Raw genomic sequence first — 18,447 nt, forward strand, 5'->3', positions numbered from 1 at the left:
TAAATAAGTTGTTTAAGTATTTATTGATTAAAATATAACCCATTGTGTACATTCTCACCGAGTTGAGCTTTGAACAATTTGTAAAAAAAAGTTTGTAAGAGATGAGCTTTTGATTTTTTTAAAAAAAAAAAAAAAAAAAGAACATAAACGAGATGGATTACACTGTTTTCCAATGATAGGCCTAACATCAGCCCATTTTGTTACATAGAAAGGACTCCACAACGCATTGGATTAAGCCGAAGGCCACGTCATCATCTTCCCCAAACCAAATACTCATCCCAATTATCGAAGCAAGGTGATGGTGATCCAAAATCTCTAACACACTCTTCTTCTAACTGCTTCAATTGTACATGGTTTCCGGATTTGATCGTCTTCTTCCTGAAATCAAGCTTCCGACATGTCTCACAAATTGGGAGAGGTCGAAGCAGAGGAAGAGCCAACTCCAACAATCTGTTCGAAGATGCTCGTCTTCTACGGAATCACCTTGTTCGGTGTCGTCTTCATAGGCTCCGGTGGATTCAAACTCAATTTCGTCTTCAAAGGCTTCGCTAGATTCAAACTCAACGTCGTCGTGGTCCGTCAAGATCTGAGCACCGCATTCGATAATGTCAAAATATTGAATTTCGTTGCTGAATTCAAATACTATCTCCCTGTTCACATCAGAGGGATCCATACATGGCCAGTGATGGTGAATGGTGAATATAAACAAATGCTCCCTTCGAAATTTGGAAACATCGCCTACGAAGATGGAGATCTCAACGGGGTATAAGCAGGGCCGGTTCAAACTTTTCTTGCACCTTGTGCCAAAAATTTTTTTTTCCTAATGTAAAGGTCTTATTTGTAGATTTTCAGAATTTTGGGGTTTTTTGTCAAAATATGAAACATTGAAAAGCCTAAAAACCTTATAATTTTATCTAAAATATTGTGACATGGTGCAAAAGCACACCTCTCCAGCGCCGGGCCTGGGTATAAGTCGTCTTTAGCTACGTGACGACACAGAAGGTTTTTATAGAAACGACCAAGCCTATGTTCTTGGCGAGGAGGAGAAATCACGACGCATACTTTTAATCTGGAGAGAGGATTGTTACCATTGGAGCGAACCGTCAAGCAATTTCCTTTGGCACGGTGATCGAACTCTTCAGGCACTTGTCTTCCTGGAAAGAGAGTGACTCCTCCTCCTGGAGAAAAAGATTGTTGGATGATTGCTCTTTTTGCTTGTTGGTCCAATTTGAAACAGTTAATGAAATCGAGGCCACATTCGAGGAGGCCACACGCAGGTGGAGTAATGTTCAAAGGGGAAAATACAGTCACCAGTGATTCACAATCATCTGCAATTAGTAATCGAAGCGAACCAGGGAGCTCTGGCAATGATGTGAGTCTTTTGCAGCTTCCTAGGTATAAGAATTTTAGCCGATGAAGAGCTTTGATGCATTCTGGAATCTTTTCAATACCAGAGTAGCTTACGTCTAGGCATGTGACACTCTTGGGGAGATGTGTTATGCCCTTTAGCTTTACACTGCGGCTTAGATTGAGAACCTCAAGACGAGTGCAAAGCCTAATTGATGGTGGCTCATTTTCAATGGCTGTTTCGGTGATGTACAGTTCTTCGATGTTTGTTGACATAACTGGAATATCTCTCAATCTGAAGCATCCGAACATAGAGACGCGTACAAGGGATACTAGGTTCATGTGTGTTGGAATGATTTGTAGGTTTATGCATTTGGCGAGTTCCAACATCTCCAGATTTGTAGCATTTGAAAGATCAGGGAGTTCTTTCAAATTCTTGGACCCTAATAAATCCATCTTCTTGAGATTTCTTAGCGGCTGAATGTAAAACCACACAAGACACAACCAACAACGGAGAGATAATTAAAACATCAGTTTAACATGAAGAGAAAATGTGTATATTCATATCTTTATGGTTCTGAACACCAACCTGTGTTCCTTGCCAGAGGTATTCGAACTGGCTTTCCCGCATATTGAGTTCGACAAGATATTCAGGATGAAATGTAGAAGGAAGACTCTTTCTTGGGTATGACTCCCAATGTAATAGCCTTAGACGACGTGGGAACTCCATCTTCTCGGGTATATGCATTTTATTATCTCTTGTCTGGTAAACTCTGAGGAATTGAAGATTTGGCATTCTTTTAAGAGCGTTCTCGCTGATAGATACTTCATCGATATCATATCTATCAAATGATATTCCAGACACAGCTCTAGTACCCTAAACCAATATTCAAAAGAAGAAGTTAGCACAATATGTAGGATTTGTTTTATCTCCACCAAATGACTTCTTTAAAGTATACTTAACAAGGAGATGTAATTTACTGTTTCATTTTCGAGGACATCACAAATCTCATGAGGATCCATTAAGATTTGACGTTTCCAAGGCTCTTGTTTACGAATGGCTTGTCTAGCCACTTGCTGTAGTAATTTGTGCATCACTATCTTCCCAGTGAGACTACATATGTTTATGAGAGATCTATTGACTAGGATCTTCAAACCGCGTTTGACATCCAAGTTATTGTCATTGAACATGGCTTTCATGATATCACCATCTTCATTGTTGAAGAAGACTGCTATGTGGAGAAATAATGTTTGCTCATTCTCATCTAAACCTTCATAACCGACTCGTAATACATCCTCGATATCGCGATCAAGAATGGTTTCTAACCTGCTTACTACATCTTCCCATTCTTCCTCCTTCTTCCCACGTAAAGATAAACCCACCACACGTAGAGCCAATGGAAGCTTACCACAAAGTTCTGATATTCTTTCGGCGAGCACCTTGAAACCATGGTGTGGAGCGGTTAGTCGAAAAGCATACCTGCATAAGATCAGAAGAGCTTCTTGTCTAGATGGGAAACCCACATGGTATGTATTATTGATACCATGTTGCTGCAAAAGCTCTCGATTATCTGTGGTCACTACAATCCTACTTCCAGGACCAAACCATGTAGTTTCATTAGCCAAAGCCTCCAATTGCTTTAGATTGTTCACATCATCAAGAATAATAAGCACTTTCTGGTCGCTTAGGTTTTCTTTTATTGCACCTAAATGGCGTATCTTCATACCACTTTGGTTCAAGAGCTTTGAAAGAAATTGTTCTTGTAAACGTAGCTTCAAACCATACTCATCAAAACCGCTATGACAACTTACCCTAAGGTTGTCCACAAAACAATTAAGTTGAAACTTATTCGAGAGTTGATCATGTAAAGCTCTAGCTAAGGTTGTCTTACCAATCCCTGCAGGACCAGAGATTGCAACCATCTTGACTTCATCATTATCTAAATCTAGCAAAGACTCCATTTCTCTCAAATGTGCCTCAAGTCCCACCATGCCATCAAAATCCTTAGAGGGTGTAGCATTTAGTTTATCTAAAACGTCTCTTGCAATCTTCTCGATCATTATTGCTTCATTGTCCCTAACAAAATAAATAAAGAAAAAAAATAGATATAACAAAATTAATATATCTTCGTAATGTAAAAGAAAAACACCACTTTTATGTCAGTTTGGTTCCACTTAGGACATGACCAAGAAAACTGTAATTTAATAAAAGACAAACCAGTTTTGCAAGTGTTCTCCAGCTATGTTTCCAACATCGTTCAAAGCTTGGCTCCATCTTTGCCTCTCCTGCTCTGTTTTACGAGTACAAGTTTCATTGAAAGCGATCCCAAAATCTCCCGTCTGTTTCCGTACATCAGATGGATCAACTCCATAGAAGACCGTCATCACGATCTGTCCCATATCTTCTTTGCACTCCAATATCTCCACCAATTCGTTTAAGCACCAGCCCGAGGAAGCATAGTTCTTCGAGAGCACCACGATGGAGATCCTTGATTCCCTAATCGCTCGTGTAAGAGCATTGGCGATGGTTTGGCTTCTCTCGATCCCTTGGTCATCGAACATAGTAATCCCATTGTAGTTAAACTGTTTGCGTAAGTGACTCAGAAATGTCTTACGGACGTCTGGCCCATGGAAGCTCGTGAAGACGCGGTATTGCCATGTGCGAGACAAAGAGGAAGAAGAAGAAGAAGCCATGGGAGTGAGAATAAATGTGCGTATTAGAGATTTAATGTCTTGAATGAATCTAGTTTACGGACTTTAGAGATTTAGAGATTTAAACCGCTAGAATAAATGTGTTGAATTTACGGACTAAAAAAAAATGAGATGGAAGTTTCTTAGTTTTTTCAACGAAATTTTTGCTATAGACTTCCTAAATGGTCTAGTTTGAAAAATGTCGCTTGGGAGGGGCTATTGCAGTCTTCTGATAAAGACTTAGACACAAAACTTCTCAATTAAGTAAATTAACCATAATATTTAATACATAAGATTCTTTTTTTCTCTCTTTTTTTTTTAAAGATACAGATGAGTCAAACAGATGAATCCATGCAAGATTGAATAAAAAGGTATAAAGAAAAAAAAATCAGATTGTGATCTTCATATTTGCATTGTATATATTAGAACAAAGACTTTTTTTTTTTGTAAAAGGATTTTAGAGTCGCAAAGACTATCGAAACTCATAGGAAGTTTCCCATTGCGCTCCGTTTTTCATTTTATTTGAAAGTCACACATCAGTCAGCAAGATTAATCTTGTATATATATTAGAGTACAACAAGAGACTTTATTTGTTAGAGTCAAGACTTTAAAAAAATTATAGGAAGTTTCCTAGTGCCTTTCTCACATTTGAAAGATTAGCGCTTTTCACGTTCAAAGTTGGAACGTTAAACCAAAACAAGAACACACCGAAGTTTCCACACTTTAGTAACGTTGGACTGAGAATCGCATAGCTCTCGTGTCCTAATAGTAAATATATATTCACTTTGTGAGACTTCCTGGTTACATCAGAGTGATTTTGCTGGCTGCTTTTTTGGTCTTGCTCTGGTTGTTGATGCTGACCTTATCTAATCATGTACCCAAATCTGTACTTGCTTTCTCTAGTTTATGTTTATGTTTATGTTTCAATTCAAAGGTTTCTTTGCAGTATAAGAATTGATATACTAGATTGCAACTTATCCCTCTTACCATGCGTATTAATTGGGCTTAAACATAAAAAAAAAAAAAACAATTAGGGTTTAGGCTAATTGGGCTTAAACATTAAAAGAGGTAAAAAAAAAAGTATTAGGCCCATTGGATAGGGAATTAGCCACGTCATCAGCTTCGTTGCTTCAGCCTCATGTCGTCTTCGTCGTCGTCTTCTTCCCCAAAACAAAGCAAGCAGCTTGAGAGTATAGGAGAGATCGAAGCAAAGAATCATTCAATTCCAACACTCTGAAAGACTGAATCTTTCATGTACCCTCCTTTAAAAAAACAAAATTTCGTTTTCTTTCACTATTTCCAGATTTCAATTTATTCAAACGCTTTCCTCGATTAGGAATTTTTCTTCATGATCTTCTTCCAACGCTCAGTGTTCTAATCCAGATTCATACACTACCTCTCATCAATTACTTCAAAGGTATTTGTACTTGAGAAGTCTGATGATTCCTTGGGGTGGAGTTACTTGCTGCTTCAGCGCCGCCGCTCTTTACCTTCTCGGCCGGAGCAGTGGCAGGTTTGTGATTATCATCTTCCCATTGTTTAGAGTATCAATCAAATCCCTTTCTTATCTTTTGGAGCGCAGGGATGCTGAAGTGCTCAAAACTGTCACTAGGGTTAATCAACTCAAGGAGTTAGGTACTAATCTTCTTCTCTCTTGATTGCTTCATCTACTCTCTCAGAATGATTGTTTGATGGATTGCTCTGTGTTTTGTATAGCTCAATTGCTAGAATTAGATAGCAAGATTCTGCCTTTCATTGTTGCGGTATCAGGAAGAGTTGGCTCTGAGACGCCTATTAAATGTGAGCATAGTGGCATACGCGGTGTTATTGTTGAGGAAACGGTATGTTGTATACATGGAAGGAACTTTGTTGTTTTTTTGTGTTTCCATCGATTAGGTTGTATTGTATGTGAAACTCTAGTAATTGCATGATTTATTTTCAGGCGGAGCAACATTTTCTGAAACATAATGAGACGGGTTCTTGGGTACAAGATAGTGCATTGATGCTTTCAATGAGCAAAGAGGTTCCTTGGTTTCTGGTAAGCCAATTATAGTAGCATTGTGTTTCAAACAGCTGTGATTGGATGTTTCTATAAAACTGTTTTCAAATTCCAAAACTGTTTGCTATAGGACGATGGGACAAGTCGTGTACATGTAATGGGAGCTCGTGGTGCGACAGGGTTTGCCTTGACTGTTGGTAGTGAAGTATTTGAAGAGTCAGGACGCTCACTTGTACGAGGAACACTTGATTATCTCCAAGGCCTTAAGGTTTTCGCTTTTCTTTTTGTGGTTCTTAGTTTGTTGGTCTCTCTATTTGCTTAAGCGGCCATTGTTTTGTTTCAGATGCTTGGAGTTAAGCGCATTGAGCGTGTTCTTCCAACTGGAATACCCCTAACAGTTGTTGGTGAGGTATGTCGTATAGTGTTCTCAGTTCATCTCCTTTACACAAGTTGTAATTGTTGGTAGAGAATCTAGAGATACAATGATACATAGCAATGCTGGATCGATCTTTGTATAGACGCATACCGATTAGTTCAAATCTAATTACTGTGGCTATCATGTATGACAGGCTGTCAAGGACGATATTGGAGAATTCAGGATTAAAAAACCTGACAGAGGACCTTTCTATGTCTCTCCTAAATCACTCGATCAGCTCATTTCTAATTTGGGGAAGTGGTCGAGGTCTGTGTCTCTCTTCTCTCTTGGTGTTTTTTTTTGCCTATACTCTAGTAGAAAAACGATGATGAGCCAAAACTGGTTGATAAGAGTATAATTTACAGGTGGTACAAATATGCCTCCATGGGTTTTACTGTTTTTGGTGTGTTCCTAATTACAAAGCATGTCATTGATTCTGTTCTAGAGAGAAGACGGCGTAGACAGTTACAAAAAAGGTATGTCACACAGATTTGTCTGTCTGGAAAGCAAAAAGTTCTACTTAATGATGTTCACACAAAATTAAGCAGTCAGCTGTTGTTTGCAGAGTGCTTGACGCAGCAGCCAAGAGAGCTGAGCTAGAGAGTGAAGGTATCCATTGGTGAATCTTTTTCGATATATAAGTTGCACTGGCTCTGACTACAAACTCTCTCACCAGGTTCAACCGGGGCACGTGAGAGTGAATTAGATTCTACCAAGAAAGAAGACGCTGTTCCTGATCTCTGTGTGATCTGTCTAGAGCAGGAGTACAATGCTGTGTTTGTTCCGTAAGCATTCTTCTGCCTTTTTGACTGATTCTGCTACAATTGCAACTTTCTTAAACGCTTGTGGTTGGTACTCGCAGGTGTGGTCATATGTGCTGCTGCACCGCATGCTCCTCCCACTTGACTAGCTGTCCACTATGCCGGAGACGAATCGATCAGGTGGTTAAGACTTATCGTCACTAAAGAACAACTCAGGCCTCAAAAGCATTCTCTAAGAGTCTTGTCTGTAAATACCGCAAGATCAAAACGTCAGTTTAGTGTTCGTTATCCTCTTTTCTTTTTGATTTCGAGAACAAAACATTCGAGTTATATGTAAAACCTTAAGGTGCTCGATTTACAGTACAGTACATGATTGTACTCGAGCAATTTGCTCCACACAAAATAAAATAAAAAATAAAAAAAATCTACGTAGATTCATAGCTTTACCTAGCTGCTTCTGCTTCGGTTGGTTTGTAAGTCAAGATCTGGACACCACATTCAATAATGTTGATGTCTTGGGGTGTGGTGCTGAATTCGAACAATATCTCGTTGTCCTGTTCAAGCCATCCATCTTTGTCAAACAATTCAGACTGAAAGATAAATAGATGTTCTGTTTGCAGATATGGGAGATCATGTACTATGTTTTTGTCAACAAGGGAACCATTTAAGTGTATGCGACACAATAATGCAGAGTGAGCTTCTTCCATTTGCTGTTTGGGGGAAACCACAACACAAATCCTAAATCCGTAGAAATTTGAACGGATGGTCAAGGAATTTCTTATTGCTGGGTGATTGAACTCGGCAGGTATGTTCCTTCCGGGTAGACATGCCTTTGCACTACCTGATTGCTTGATAATTGCTCTTTGTGCTTCTTGGCCCAATTGGAAGCTATTAGGAAGATAGGCCAACTCTATTAGAGAGTCAATAGGGAAAGATATGGTCTCTAGTGATTCACAAGTTTCTGCTATTAGTGTTCTGAGCGAGCCAGGAAGCTCTGGCAGTGATGCAAGTTTTGGACAGCCACCTACGTAAAGCTCTTTTAATCCATGAAGATCTTTGATCCAATCTGGAATTTTCTCAATATCTGCGCCACTTCGTTCTAGAAAATGTTTACCTGCAAATCGAAATGTAGTGACACTACCAAATATACCGAGCCTCTGAAGGCGAGACCAAAGCCAAACTGATTCAGGCAATTCTTCCAACATCGTGTCTGCGATATGGAGTGATGTGATGTTCTTGGAAATATTTGGAAACTTTCTCAACTGTGAGCACCCCACCATGTAGACCGATTCAAGAGATGCCAAATCGAAGTGTATCGGAACAACGTGTAGCTTTGTACAGAATCCCATGTCTAACAACTCTAGTTTATGAAGATTTCCAATAGAGGAAGAAATCTCCACCAAACTCTTGCAACCAGTCAGAATCAAGCTCTCCAGATTAGTAGCATTTGAAAGATCCGGGAGTTTCTTGAGGTTCAAGGATCCTAACAAATCCATCTTCTTGAGATTTGGAAGGGGCTGAATATAAAACGACACAATAGAAAGAACATCATCAATACCGAATGAGAAAGTACATATTTCAAATATTTATAGTAAGCAAATATAAAAACCAACCTGGTTTCCTTCCCACAACTTCTCAAGTTGGTTATACCGCAAGTTGAGTTTCACAAGATATTCCGAACAAAATGTACGAGGAAGACACTTTCTAGGGTATACGTCCCAGTGTAATAACCTTAGACGAGGTGGAAGATCCATGTCCTCAGGTAGGTGCACTCTATCACTGCTATCAAAATTTGTCATGTAGACGTTGAGAAATTGAAGATAACGCATACTTTTAAAAGCTTTTGCGCTTATATTCATATCGTATGAGATTGTAGATATATCAAAAGATATACCCATCACACTTCTACTACCCTGAACAAAATTTTAAAAATAGAAGAAAATTTTAGCATAGTAGGTAAGATCTATGAGTCTTTGCCAACTGAACGGATGCAATATATATATAAAAAGAAGAACTTACGGTATCATTTTCGAGAACATCATGAATCTCATCAGCATGAATTAAGATTCGGCGTTTCCCAGGCTCTTGTCTTTGAACCGCTTCTCTACCCACTTGTTGTAGTAACTTGTGCATCACTACACTTCCTTTAGTTGATATTTGTATGAGAGATTTATATGCGAGGGTTTTCAACCCGAGTATGACATCCAAGTTACAGTCACCGAGCATTGCTTCCACATAATCATTTTCTTGGTAGTTGAAGAAGAATGCAATGAGGAGAAATAAAAATTGATCGTTGATATGTAAAGTGTCGTATCCAACTCTAAGAACTCCCTCGATATCTCGATCAAGGCTATTTTCTAGCCTACGTAGTATAACTTCCCACTCATTTTCCTTCTTTCCGCATAAAGATGAGCCCATGACACGGAGTCCCAATGGAAGGTTGCTACAAAGATTTGTCACTCTTTCAACCAGCTTTTCAAAACCATCTGGTGCAGAGCTTTGTCTAAAGGCATATCTACAAAAGATCTTATGAGCTTCTTCTCTAGTTGGAAAATAGACATGGTATGTAATATTGATGCCATGTTTCTCTAAAATCTCTTCATTTTCAGTGGTCACGATAATCCTGCTTCCATGGCCAAACCAGTTCTTTTCATCAGCCAAAGCCTCAAGTTGCTTTCGATTATCCACATCATCAAGAATGACAAGTACTTTTTGATCGCATAGCCTTTCCTGTATTGTACCTAAATGGTATATCCTCATACCAATTTGCTTTAAAATCTTAGAAAGAAGTTGTTCTTGTAGACAAAGCTTCAATCCATACTCGTCAAGACCGCTATTACAGCTTCCCCTAATATTCTCCATAAAACAAGTAAGCTGAAAACGGTTAGAGAGTCGGCTATGTAAAGCTCTAGCAATGGTAGTCTTACCAATGCCTGCAGGGCCACAGATTCCAACTATCATAGCTCCATCCTCATTATCTAAATGTAACAAAGCCTGCAATTTGTTCAAGTGTGCTTCAAGTCCCACCATGTCTTCAAAATCCCTAGCAGGTGTAGCGTTTAGTTTGTTTGAAACATCTCTAGCAATTTTCTCAATCATATTCGATTCATTGTCCCTAACAAAACAGAGAGAAATCACCATGTTTATCAAAAAAATAGTCATATGAAACTCACAAATTAATTTTGAATGAAAACAAAAAACAAACCAGTTTAGGGAGTGTTCTCCGGCTATGTTGCCTACGTAGTTCAAAGCTTGGCTCCATTTTCGCCTCTCCTTCTCTGTTTTACGAGCACAAGTTTCATTGAAAGAGCTCCCAAATTCTCCGGTCTGTTTCCGCACATCAGATGGATCAACTCCGTAGAAGACAGTCATCACTATTTGTCCATTATCTTCCCTGCACTTCAAAATCTCCAACAGCTCATCCAAACACCAGCTCGATGAAGCGTAGTTCTTCGATAGTAAGAGTAGCGAGATCTTTGATTCCCTAATCGCTCGTGTGAGTGCAGGTGAAATTATTTGGCTTCTCTCAATCCCTTGATCGTCGAACATGGTAATCCCATTGTAGTTAAATTGTTTGCGTAAATGACTCAGAAATGTTTTACGTACATCTGCTCCGTGAAAGCTCGCAAACACCTGGTATCTCCATGTGCGAGGCGAAGAACAACAAGAAGAAGAAGCCATGAGAGACTAGAGTAGCGAGAAAAGTTGAAGATCAGATATACAAAATTGTCTCTGGATTCACCATTGACTTTTAAGAAGGAGAGAGAGATGAAATATTCCACCATCAGCGTTGAAGACTTGAATCTAGTGATCTGAAATAGTTTAAACTTATTTCATGACTTTAGTTTTGTCTTATGTGATTCTTCCATGAGTTAATTAGTAATCTATATCTAAATATTATCTCAAAGTTATAACGTGACCCTTTGACTTTTAGACTTTTGCTTCAAATTCATCTTCTTAAGATTAGAAAGTGGTTGAAATAATGTTGAACAAGACTATACCTGGATTCCTTCTCAAAGCTTCTCCAGCTTGTTACATGACATATCAAGTAAGAATGACGTCTCTTGGTCTCATTGGACTGTCCTCCAAAGATTTTTCTACCAAATCAACATATTTAATAATATAGGTAAATTTACCATCCAGGTCTTGATATGGACAGAACAGAAAAACACAGTTAGATCAGCTGGAATTTTTATAAAGACAAGGAACGTAATTTATGATTTGGTCATTTGATCCACTGGATATGATCTGAAACGGTTTCAAAATCCTGTATTATTTTGGGTTCAAAGCAAGTTGTTAGCATATTTCAGATCACCAAGAGGATAAGAAGTTTAAGAAAACTCACCAAGAGCTATAAACAGAAGAGGCAACAAGAGTATTCTTCCCAACTCAAGCATTCAGCTGTATATCTTGGACCGATGGTTGCGATATGGAGTGATGTGATGTTCTTGGAAATATTTGGAAACTTTCTCAACTGTGAGCACCCCACCATATAGACCGATTAAAGAGATGCCAAATCGAAGTGTATCGGAACAACGTGTAGCTTTGTACAGAATCCCATGTCTAACAACTCTAGTTTATGAAGATTTCCAATAGAGGAAGAAATCTCCACCAAACTCTTGCAACCAGTCAGAATCAAACTCTCGAGATTTGTAGCATTTGAAAGATCCGGGAGTTTCTTGAGGTTCAAGGATCCTAAAAAATCCATCTTCTTGAGATTTGTAAGGGGCTGGATATATAACGACATAATAGAGGAAGAACATCAATACATGATGAGAAAGTACATATACGTCAAATATTTATAGTAAGCTAATATAAAAACCAACCTGGGCTCCTTCCCACAACTTCTCAAGTTAGTTATACCGCAAGTTGAGTTTCACAAGATATTCCGAACAAAATGTACGAGGAAGAAACTTTCTAGGGTATACGTCCTAGCTAGTGTAATAATCTTAGACGAGGTGGAAGATCCATGTCCTCGGGTAGATGCACTCTATCACTACTATCAAATTTTGTCATGTAGACGTTGAGAAATTGAAGATAACGCATACTTTTAATGATATCCAACCAATGCTCATTGATGTACATTATATCATTCGGAAGACCATAATGTAATGTAGTTTTGAGTGTAGAGATGATATGATTTATAATTTGATTAAATCACACCAATATATGTTCTAAAACCTGTTAGACGAGACCTAGCGGATGGCACCTAATCATATACGCAAACTTTTCTGTGTTCAAATTTGGCTAAACATGTCAAATAATTTGGTGACCGACCAAAGAATCCATAAACAATTCTATAAAATGGAATATAGTTTTTGTTACAAGAATATAGTAATGTGATTCACTTTGTACACACATATATTGATATATATATATATATATATGTATATATCAAGTAAGTTCCCGACCATATATTTGATGTGACTTAATTTTATATGTAACTAGAAGAAGGCATCTGGAAGTTAATAACTGCAAGATACGGGAGAAAAAAAATCACATACACTTGGTGTTCTGTCCTTAATTCGCTGATATTCTTGACCTTAGGCATTGGAAAAGCCGTTTTAAACCATATATTCAAATCTTTAAAAATATATTTACTTTTTTTTTTGTTTTCGATTTTATTTTTATATTTATGAAACTCAAATTTTGCTAGAATGTATATTCTAAAATATTGTAGGATTTATATTCATATAGTAAACTGTAGAATATATTCTGAATTTTATAGAACATAGAGTAAATGTATAATATCTATTCTGAATTTTATAGAAAATATTTTGAATTCTGAAATTTTTAGAACATATTTCAATTCTAAAATTATAGAACATTACTAAACATTTTAGAACTTATAAAAAAACTAGAAAACGTATTATAAACTACAAACTTTTTAGATCAAAGATCATCACATGACCGGCATTATTTGCTAAGGCATGCATCACATCAGCCATAGCAGACCAGAAATTTGAAGACTAACAATAAAGTGGCTTCGTGAAGAAACTCATTCAAATGAGTCTGCGCTACCAACCTTCTCAGCGAAGGTTCCTCCCAAATTGACTCAAGCGGTTTAGTGCTGCATACTTTTTAACAATATAAAAATCTATTTTTTTTTCAACAAAATCACAAAATCTCTTCTCCAAATATCATTCATACTTGTTTATTAACACGATTTTCATATTGATGATTTTTGTGAACCAATTATCGAAGAGCCAGCATAACCAAGGGGCAAAAAGCGTACAAATTTCAATAGCTTATTGTTAGAACCACAATTCAATAAAATCAAACTCAAATTATATTAATCAACAAAGACTCAGATAATTATTTTGTATTGCTAAAAAATTATTTAATTTGATCAAAATCCATATTTGGAGAAAAAATTGCAAACGCGTATTTCAGTGTTGATTCTTCGCCTTTTCAATAAAATATCTCTTAAACCAGGATCATATAGATACTCCGACCCGATATAACTCAGTCGTCGGTTTAGCTTATCTAAAGTTTTAATATTTAACTTTATTTAATTTAAAATTATAAAAAATAAAGAAAAAATTAGCTTATCCAACGTGTATATAAAAAACATTAGCTTTCAAATATCCAAATAACCTTTGGCGTTTATGAAGTAGATACTTCTTTTTGGTAGGACGTTTACGAAGTAGAGTTAATTAGTGTTATCCCCTACTTTTTGGTTAGTAGCACTGTAGCAGCATTATTATAACAAGTAGGGCATGGGATTCTGAACCAAACCGAACCGAATCAAAATTTGGATAAATCGGTTCGGGTTTATTAATTGATTAAACCGATCAGAAAGAGTCTAATTTAGAATCGGTTAACCGTTCGGTAAACAGAGAGTTGAATACAACAAAATCACATACTCACGTCTAAGTGTATATGTAGAAAGCTAAATATAAACTAACATGTGAAATAAAAATCAAAATATACAAATCAGAATGATACCTTGTCATGCCTTGGGAAGTATTACTTTGGGTTCATCAAACTCATTGCTCCCATCAGAGATATCTTCATCGTCGTCTATAGACACTTGTTCAGATATAGATTCAAAGCTTCTTATTGCTTTGTCGGTTTCGGTTTCATCCGTCAAAGATCTGGACACCACATTCAATAATGTCGACTTCTTGGTGTGCGATGATTTCCAACAATATCTCTTTCTCTGGTTCAAACCATTGATCATCGTCAGACAATACAACGTGAGTTATATAAAGATGTTCCCCTTAGATTTCACGGAGACCCGTTCACCCCCATTATCTGAATACAGTGTGCGTATCTTTGTTTGGAACCGATTCTCGACCAAAGCTTTAAAAGCCATGAAGACATCTTTGACTTGGGATTTCTGTTTTAAAGGATAAAGCCATGTGTATCTAGTGAAATGGTCAACAAGGACAAGATAGTACTTAAAATTTTCGGTGGAGTATATGGGAGATGACCAGACATCACTATAAATGTATTGAAGAGGGTGAGAAGATGAAATAGTGTTTGTAGAAAATGGTAGTTTATGGCTTTTATTGATGAAACAATCAGAACATGAGAATTGTTTTTGTGTGGATGAAGAAATAGGTAATGAAAACTTTGAAACAATAGTCTTTAAAACAGAAAAAGATGGATGCCCAAGTCTAAGATGCCATGATGAGAGGTCGGTTGCCGGTGAAGTGGATACGGAGAAGACATTGATGGAGTTCCGGTTACAAGGCCACTCATACAGCTCATTCTTAGTTCTGCCTTGGAGTAATTGCGCCCTCGTGCTCAGATCCTTCACCTGAAAATATGCGGGATAAAAATGCACAGAAACCTTGTTATCATTGCACAACCGATATACCGAAATTAAATTCTTGCGAACATCAGGTACACAAAATATATCTTTCAATGCAAGTAAGCGAGAGGGTGTTGGAAGTAAGGCAGAACCCGTATGAGCAATCTTGAGACCGGATCCATCAGCAATGGTGACCTCTTCACCGCCCGAGTATGGTTGATGAAGGGAGAAGTTGGAGAGATCAGTCGTAAGGTGATGCGTAGCACCGCTGTCCATCACCCAGTTCGCCGGGTTGTACGACAGAACAGCTGCTACATTAGCGGTAGGGTGACCAGGGGAGACCGAGGACGAGGAATAGCCACCACCGGAGGGCTGGAAACCACGACCGGACATGGACAGTTGAGAACATCGCCTAGCACTATGCCCAAACACGCCACATAACTGACATCGACCCTGGTAACCACCACGTCCATTACCACCACGAGAAGAGGAAGAGTGATTACCTCGAGACGAACGTTGGTTACGTGAGTTATTGGAGTTGTTGTTGTTGGACTTGTAGAAGGCAGCATTGGCGGTAACAGGAACAACGGAGGGAGACGAAGCTTGCGACTGAAGCTTCAACTCATAGTTGATAAGCTTCTCATGAACGGCCGGCATGGTGGGAGGAGTGTCGCGGCTTTCAATTTGATCAACGAGTGCCTTATAGTCCTCCAGAAGACCACCAAGCAAGTACTCAATTTGTTCCTCATGTTCGTAAGGTTTGCCCATCGTAGCAAGCTGATCAAAACGAGAAACAAGACCTTGTACGTATTCATCAATAGATCTGGTACCTTTACACCACTGCTTGATCTGTTCGCGAAGTTGTTTGATGTGCCCCTAGGTTGGTTTCGCATAAGTAGAGGAAAGAAGCGTCCAGATCTGAGTGGTCGTGGATGCCTTGGAGAGGATGGGTTGAATTTCAACCGAGATTGCACCGAGAAGACTAGCAACAATGAGTTGATCTTGTCGTTGCCAGAGGTTATAGTCGGGGTTGTCATGAGTATGACCATCACGAAGGACAGTGGGAGAAGGAGCGACGTTGGTGCCATCGAGATAACCGGCAAGTCCATAACCGGCGAGCAGGGCACGAATCTGGCGACTCCACATGAGAAAGTTGGAGGCCGTGAGTTTTGTAACATTCGACATGTTAACATTGTGTAGCTGATTAGCGGAAGCAGCGTTGATGATATCAGATGTATTCGCAGCCATGAGTAGAAGAAACAAAAAACACAAGAAGAGGAAGAAGAGCGGCGAGAGAAGGGGAAAGAGGAGAGAAAAAAAATTTTAGGTCTAGGACTTTACTGCTCTGATACCATGTAAGGAAATGCTTGATTGTATTGATATGAGATATTACAATATATATAGGCCTGTACACTAGGGTATTGCTCATAGTAATTACACATGTTTCCTTAGTTACATTAGTACTCTCTATACTGGTCAGTGGGGCAACCGTTTAAGCATATGCGAGACATTTAGTAATGAGTAATATGTTCTTCCATCTCCTCTGTTTTAGGGGAAACCACGACACAAATCCTAAACCCGCAGAAACCTGGTCGGAATTAAGGTCAAGGAACTTCCTATAGCTCGGTGATCGAACTCCGCAGGTATTGTGCTTCCGGGTAGGCATGCGGACATCGATTGCTGAGTGATGACTTTATGTGCTTCTTGACCTAATTTGAAGCAGTTGGGAAAATAAAGATCCTGAATTTGAGAGTCAGTTGGGAAAGATACTAGTGTCTCCAATGATGCACAAGTGTTTCCTATTAGTGTTTCAAGTGAGCCAGGGAGCTTTGGCAGTGATGCAAGTTTTGGACATCCAAATATCTGAAGCGATTTTAATCCATCTTTGATCCAATCTGGTATTTTCTTTAAAGAGCCATCGATCAACAAAGACAAAGTCTTATAAGTCAGCTTACTTAATATGATTCATTGATGATATTACATGGGCTAATATAATAGTCTTGTATTGTCAATGTTAGGTTTATGTACTTGTATTTTGGCTTTTCATGTGTGTTGATCATCCCTATGCATATACTTGGCATCATGTGAAAACTATAATGATAATAATCTCTCACATCGAACTGTTGGACAATGATCCTAATAATATATAAGATATATGAGTTTCTCCATTCAATTGCTAATTGGTTTTGAATTAGAATCTAATAGTTTGATATAGTACTATAAGAGCTAGAGCTATGATAGTACTTAAGGTATATATAGTTTCTTTTACAAACACAAGATTTCCTTTCCAAGTTCCAGATTTGAATAGAAAATTTTAGAGTTTTCCAAAATCTCTCGGCAGTACTCCATTTTTACTACTTTTAGTGACACTAACGAATGTAGCCTTGAGACAGACATCGCACCCCTTCTCAATTTTTGGAAACTCTTTTAAAATGCACCAAAACAACACCTATTCCTTTTTAGATTCGTGACTTCCAAATCTACAAATTTAAACCAGCCGGCATGTCCTTCTCGGCCTATTATTACACATTATTAGTCCTTGAAGGAAGAACATAAACACTACCTTGAATATAATGATAGACAAGCTTGATTTTCACTCCATAATGAATCCATAGTTGTACTTTGTCCCGAATGACTTATGTAATCAAACGACATTGTCAACGAACGTGGTGAATGCATGGAAAGTATGTCTTTGCAACATGGAATCAATGCTTGTTTTTTCTCCTTAATTATTACATCAAGTTAAGGATAAAACCATGAGTGAACAAATACCAATATACATACGTACATTCACACCATGCCCTCGTAACAATTTAGAACACTCATTATTACAAGATCATATTAAAGTAAAAAAAAAAATCAGAAACACTCTACAAAAATAAGAAAAAAAAACTAAAGAACAAACTTATACACAAATTAGCGTGAATTTATGTGATGCGATAAACAATAATTTAAAATGAAGATGGAAAAGATGAAGATAAGGCAGATGATCCCAAGGTCATTGATGGATCTTGGTTTCCAACAAGAGATGATGAGCCGTCCACGTTTATGTTAAGGTTGTCCCAGAAGAAAATATTAGAGCATTGTTGTGAATCTACCCATTGATCATAGCTTAGGTCTTGCCTCTTTAAACATTCGAAAGTTGATGACATATATCCATCTTGCGCATTGCTATTTTCCATTGGGACAATGTTATCCATATTTTCCTCTATTAGCGCCGGGAGATTATAACTTATAGTTGTCTCAATATTCGAACTGGTAGAGTTATTGAACAAATGGGACGCCATTGTAGGAACTTGAAACGGTTCTCGTTGTTCTTGTTGAGGAATGTTCATATCCCATTCTTCTGTGTTAGTTGTTAGAAATGCTTGTTCGCAAAGGTTTCCTCTTCCTCCTCTTTGCGTGTCATGATTGTTGTTCTTGTTTGTGATGATGTTTTGAGAGAACATTCCTTCTAGGATAGGAAGTGTTGTGT

The 18,447-nt window shown here is 38.1% G+C and overlaps 4 protein-coding genes across 5 annotated transcripts in view; 1 reads left to right on the top strand and 3 right to left on the bottom strand.

Annotated features, from left to right (window-relative positions):
• LOC104714739 (disease resistance protein RML1B-like) lies at positions 12-4,433 on the bottom strand. The gene is made up of 5 exons (XM_019229694.1): positions 3,566-4,433; positions 2,329-3,424; positions 1,937-2,224; positions 964-1,824; positions 12-760 (listed from the first exon to the last, which is right to left on the bottom strand). The coding sequence occupies exons 1-5, from the start codon at positions 4,039-4,041 to the stop codon at positions 341-343; spliced, it is 3,141 nt and encodes a 1,046-aa protein (XP_019085239.1). The 5' UTR covers positions 4,042-4,433; the 3' UTR covers positions 12-340.
• Positions 5,181-7,639, top strand: LOC104714744 (E3 ubiquitin-protein ligase SP1). Of its 2 annotated transcripts, none has more exons than XM_019229695.1 (11): positions 5,181-5,551; positions 5,621-5,673; positions 5,755-5,879; positions 5,981-6,076; positions 6,168-6,305; positions 6,381-6,446; positions 6,607-6,719; positions 6,818-6,928; positions 7,018-7,061; positions 7,129-7,228; positions 7,315-7,639. In XM_019229695.1, the coding sequence occupies exons 1-11, from the start codon at positions 5,478-5,480 to the stop codon at positions 7,415-7,417; spliced, it is 1,023 nt and encodes a 340-aa protein (XP_019085240.1). In that variant the 5' UTR covers positions 5,181-5,477; the 3' UTR covers positions 7,418-7,639. The 2 variants fall into 2 exon arrangements, with proteins under 2 accessions (XP_019085240.1, XP_010430505.1); XM_010432203.2 differs by having other exon boundaries at positions 5,182-5,551; positions 7,129-7,237.
• LOC104714743 (disease resistance protein RML1A) lies at positions 7,646-11,007 on the bottom strand. The gene is made up of 4 exons (XM_019229696.1): positions 10,419-11,007; positions 9,233-10,328; positions 8,827-9,126; positions 7,646-8,730 (listed from the first exon to the last, which is right to left on the bottom strand). Exons 1-4 carry the CDS (start codon positions 10,892-10,894, stop codon positions 7,657-7,659), a joined length of 2,946 nt encoding a protein of 981 aa, XP_019085241.1. The 5' UTR covers positions 10,895-11,007; the 3' UTR covers positions 7,646-7,656.
• Positions 17,720-18,447, bottom strand: part of LOC104714745 (transcription factor MYB46-like) — a 3,035-nt gene continuing 2,307 nt past the window's right edge. Inside the window, exon 4 of the mRNA XM_010432204.2 lies at positions 17,720-18,447. Coding sequence (XP_010430506.1) covers positions 17,924-18,447 — 524 coding nt within the window. The 3' untranslated portion in view covers positions 17,720-17,923.

Source organism: Camelina sativa, chromosome 9 (assembly GCF_000633955.1).
Source record: "Camelina sativa cultivar DH55 chromosome 9, Cs, whole genome shotgun sequence".
NCBI classification, from domain to species: domain Eukaryota; kingdom Viridiplantae; phylum Streptophyta; class Magnoliopsida; order Brassicales; family Brassicaceae; genus Camelina; species Camelina sativa.

Bases quoted from the DNA above. Each gene is read 5' to 3' on its own strand.
- LOC104714739 (XM_019229694.1), bottom strand. From the start codon at position 4,041: ATGGCTTCTTCTTCTTCTTCCTCTTTGTCTCGCACATGGCAATACCGC. The intron at 1,825-1,936 runs GTTGGTGTTCAG...TTTTACATTCAG, and splicing joins ACCTCTGGCAAGGAACACAG to CCGCTAAGAAATCTCAAGAA. The intron at 761-963 runs GGCCCGGCGCTG...TGCTTATACCCC, and splicing joins CTAAAGACGACTTATACCCA to GTTGAGATCTCCATCTTCGT.
- LOC104714744 (XM_010432203.2), top strand. From the start codon at position 5,478: ATGATTCCTTGGGGTGGAGTTACTTGCTGCTTCAGCGCCGCCGCTCTT. The intron at 6,077-6,167 runs GTAAGCCAATTA...TGTTTGCTATAG, and splicing joins AAGAGGTTCCTTGGTTTCTG to GACGATGGGACAAGTCGTGT. The intron at 6,447-6,606 runs GTATGTCGTATA...CATGTATGACAG, and splicing joins CCCTAACAGTTGTTGGTGAG to GCTGTCAAGGACGATATTGG.
- LOC104714743 (XM_019229696.1), bottom strand. From the start codon at position 10,894: ATGGCTTCTTCTTCTTGTTGTTCTTCGCCTCGCACATGGAGATACCAG. The intron at 9,127-9,232 runs GTAAGTTCTTCT...AATTTTGTTCAG, and splicing joins ATGTTCTCGAAAATGATACC to GGTAGTAGAAGTGTGATGGG. The intron at 8,731-8,826 runs GTTGGTTTTTAT...TTTTATATTCAG, and splicing joins AGTTGTGGGAAGGAAACCAG to CCCCTTCCAAATCTCAAGAA.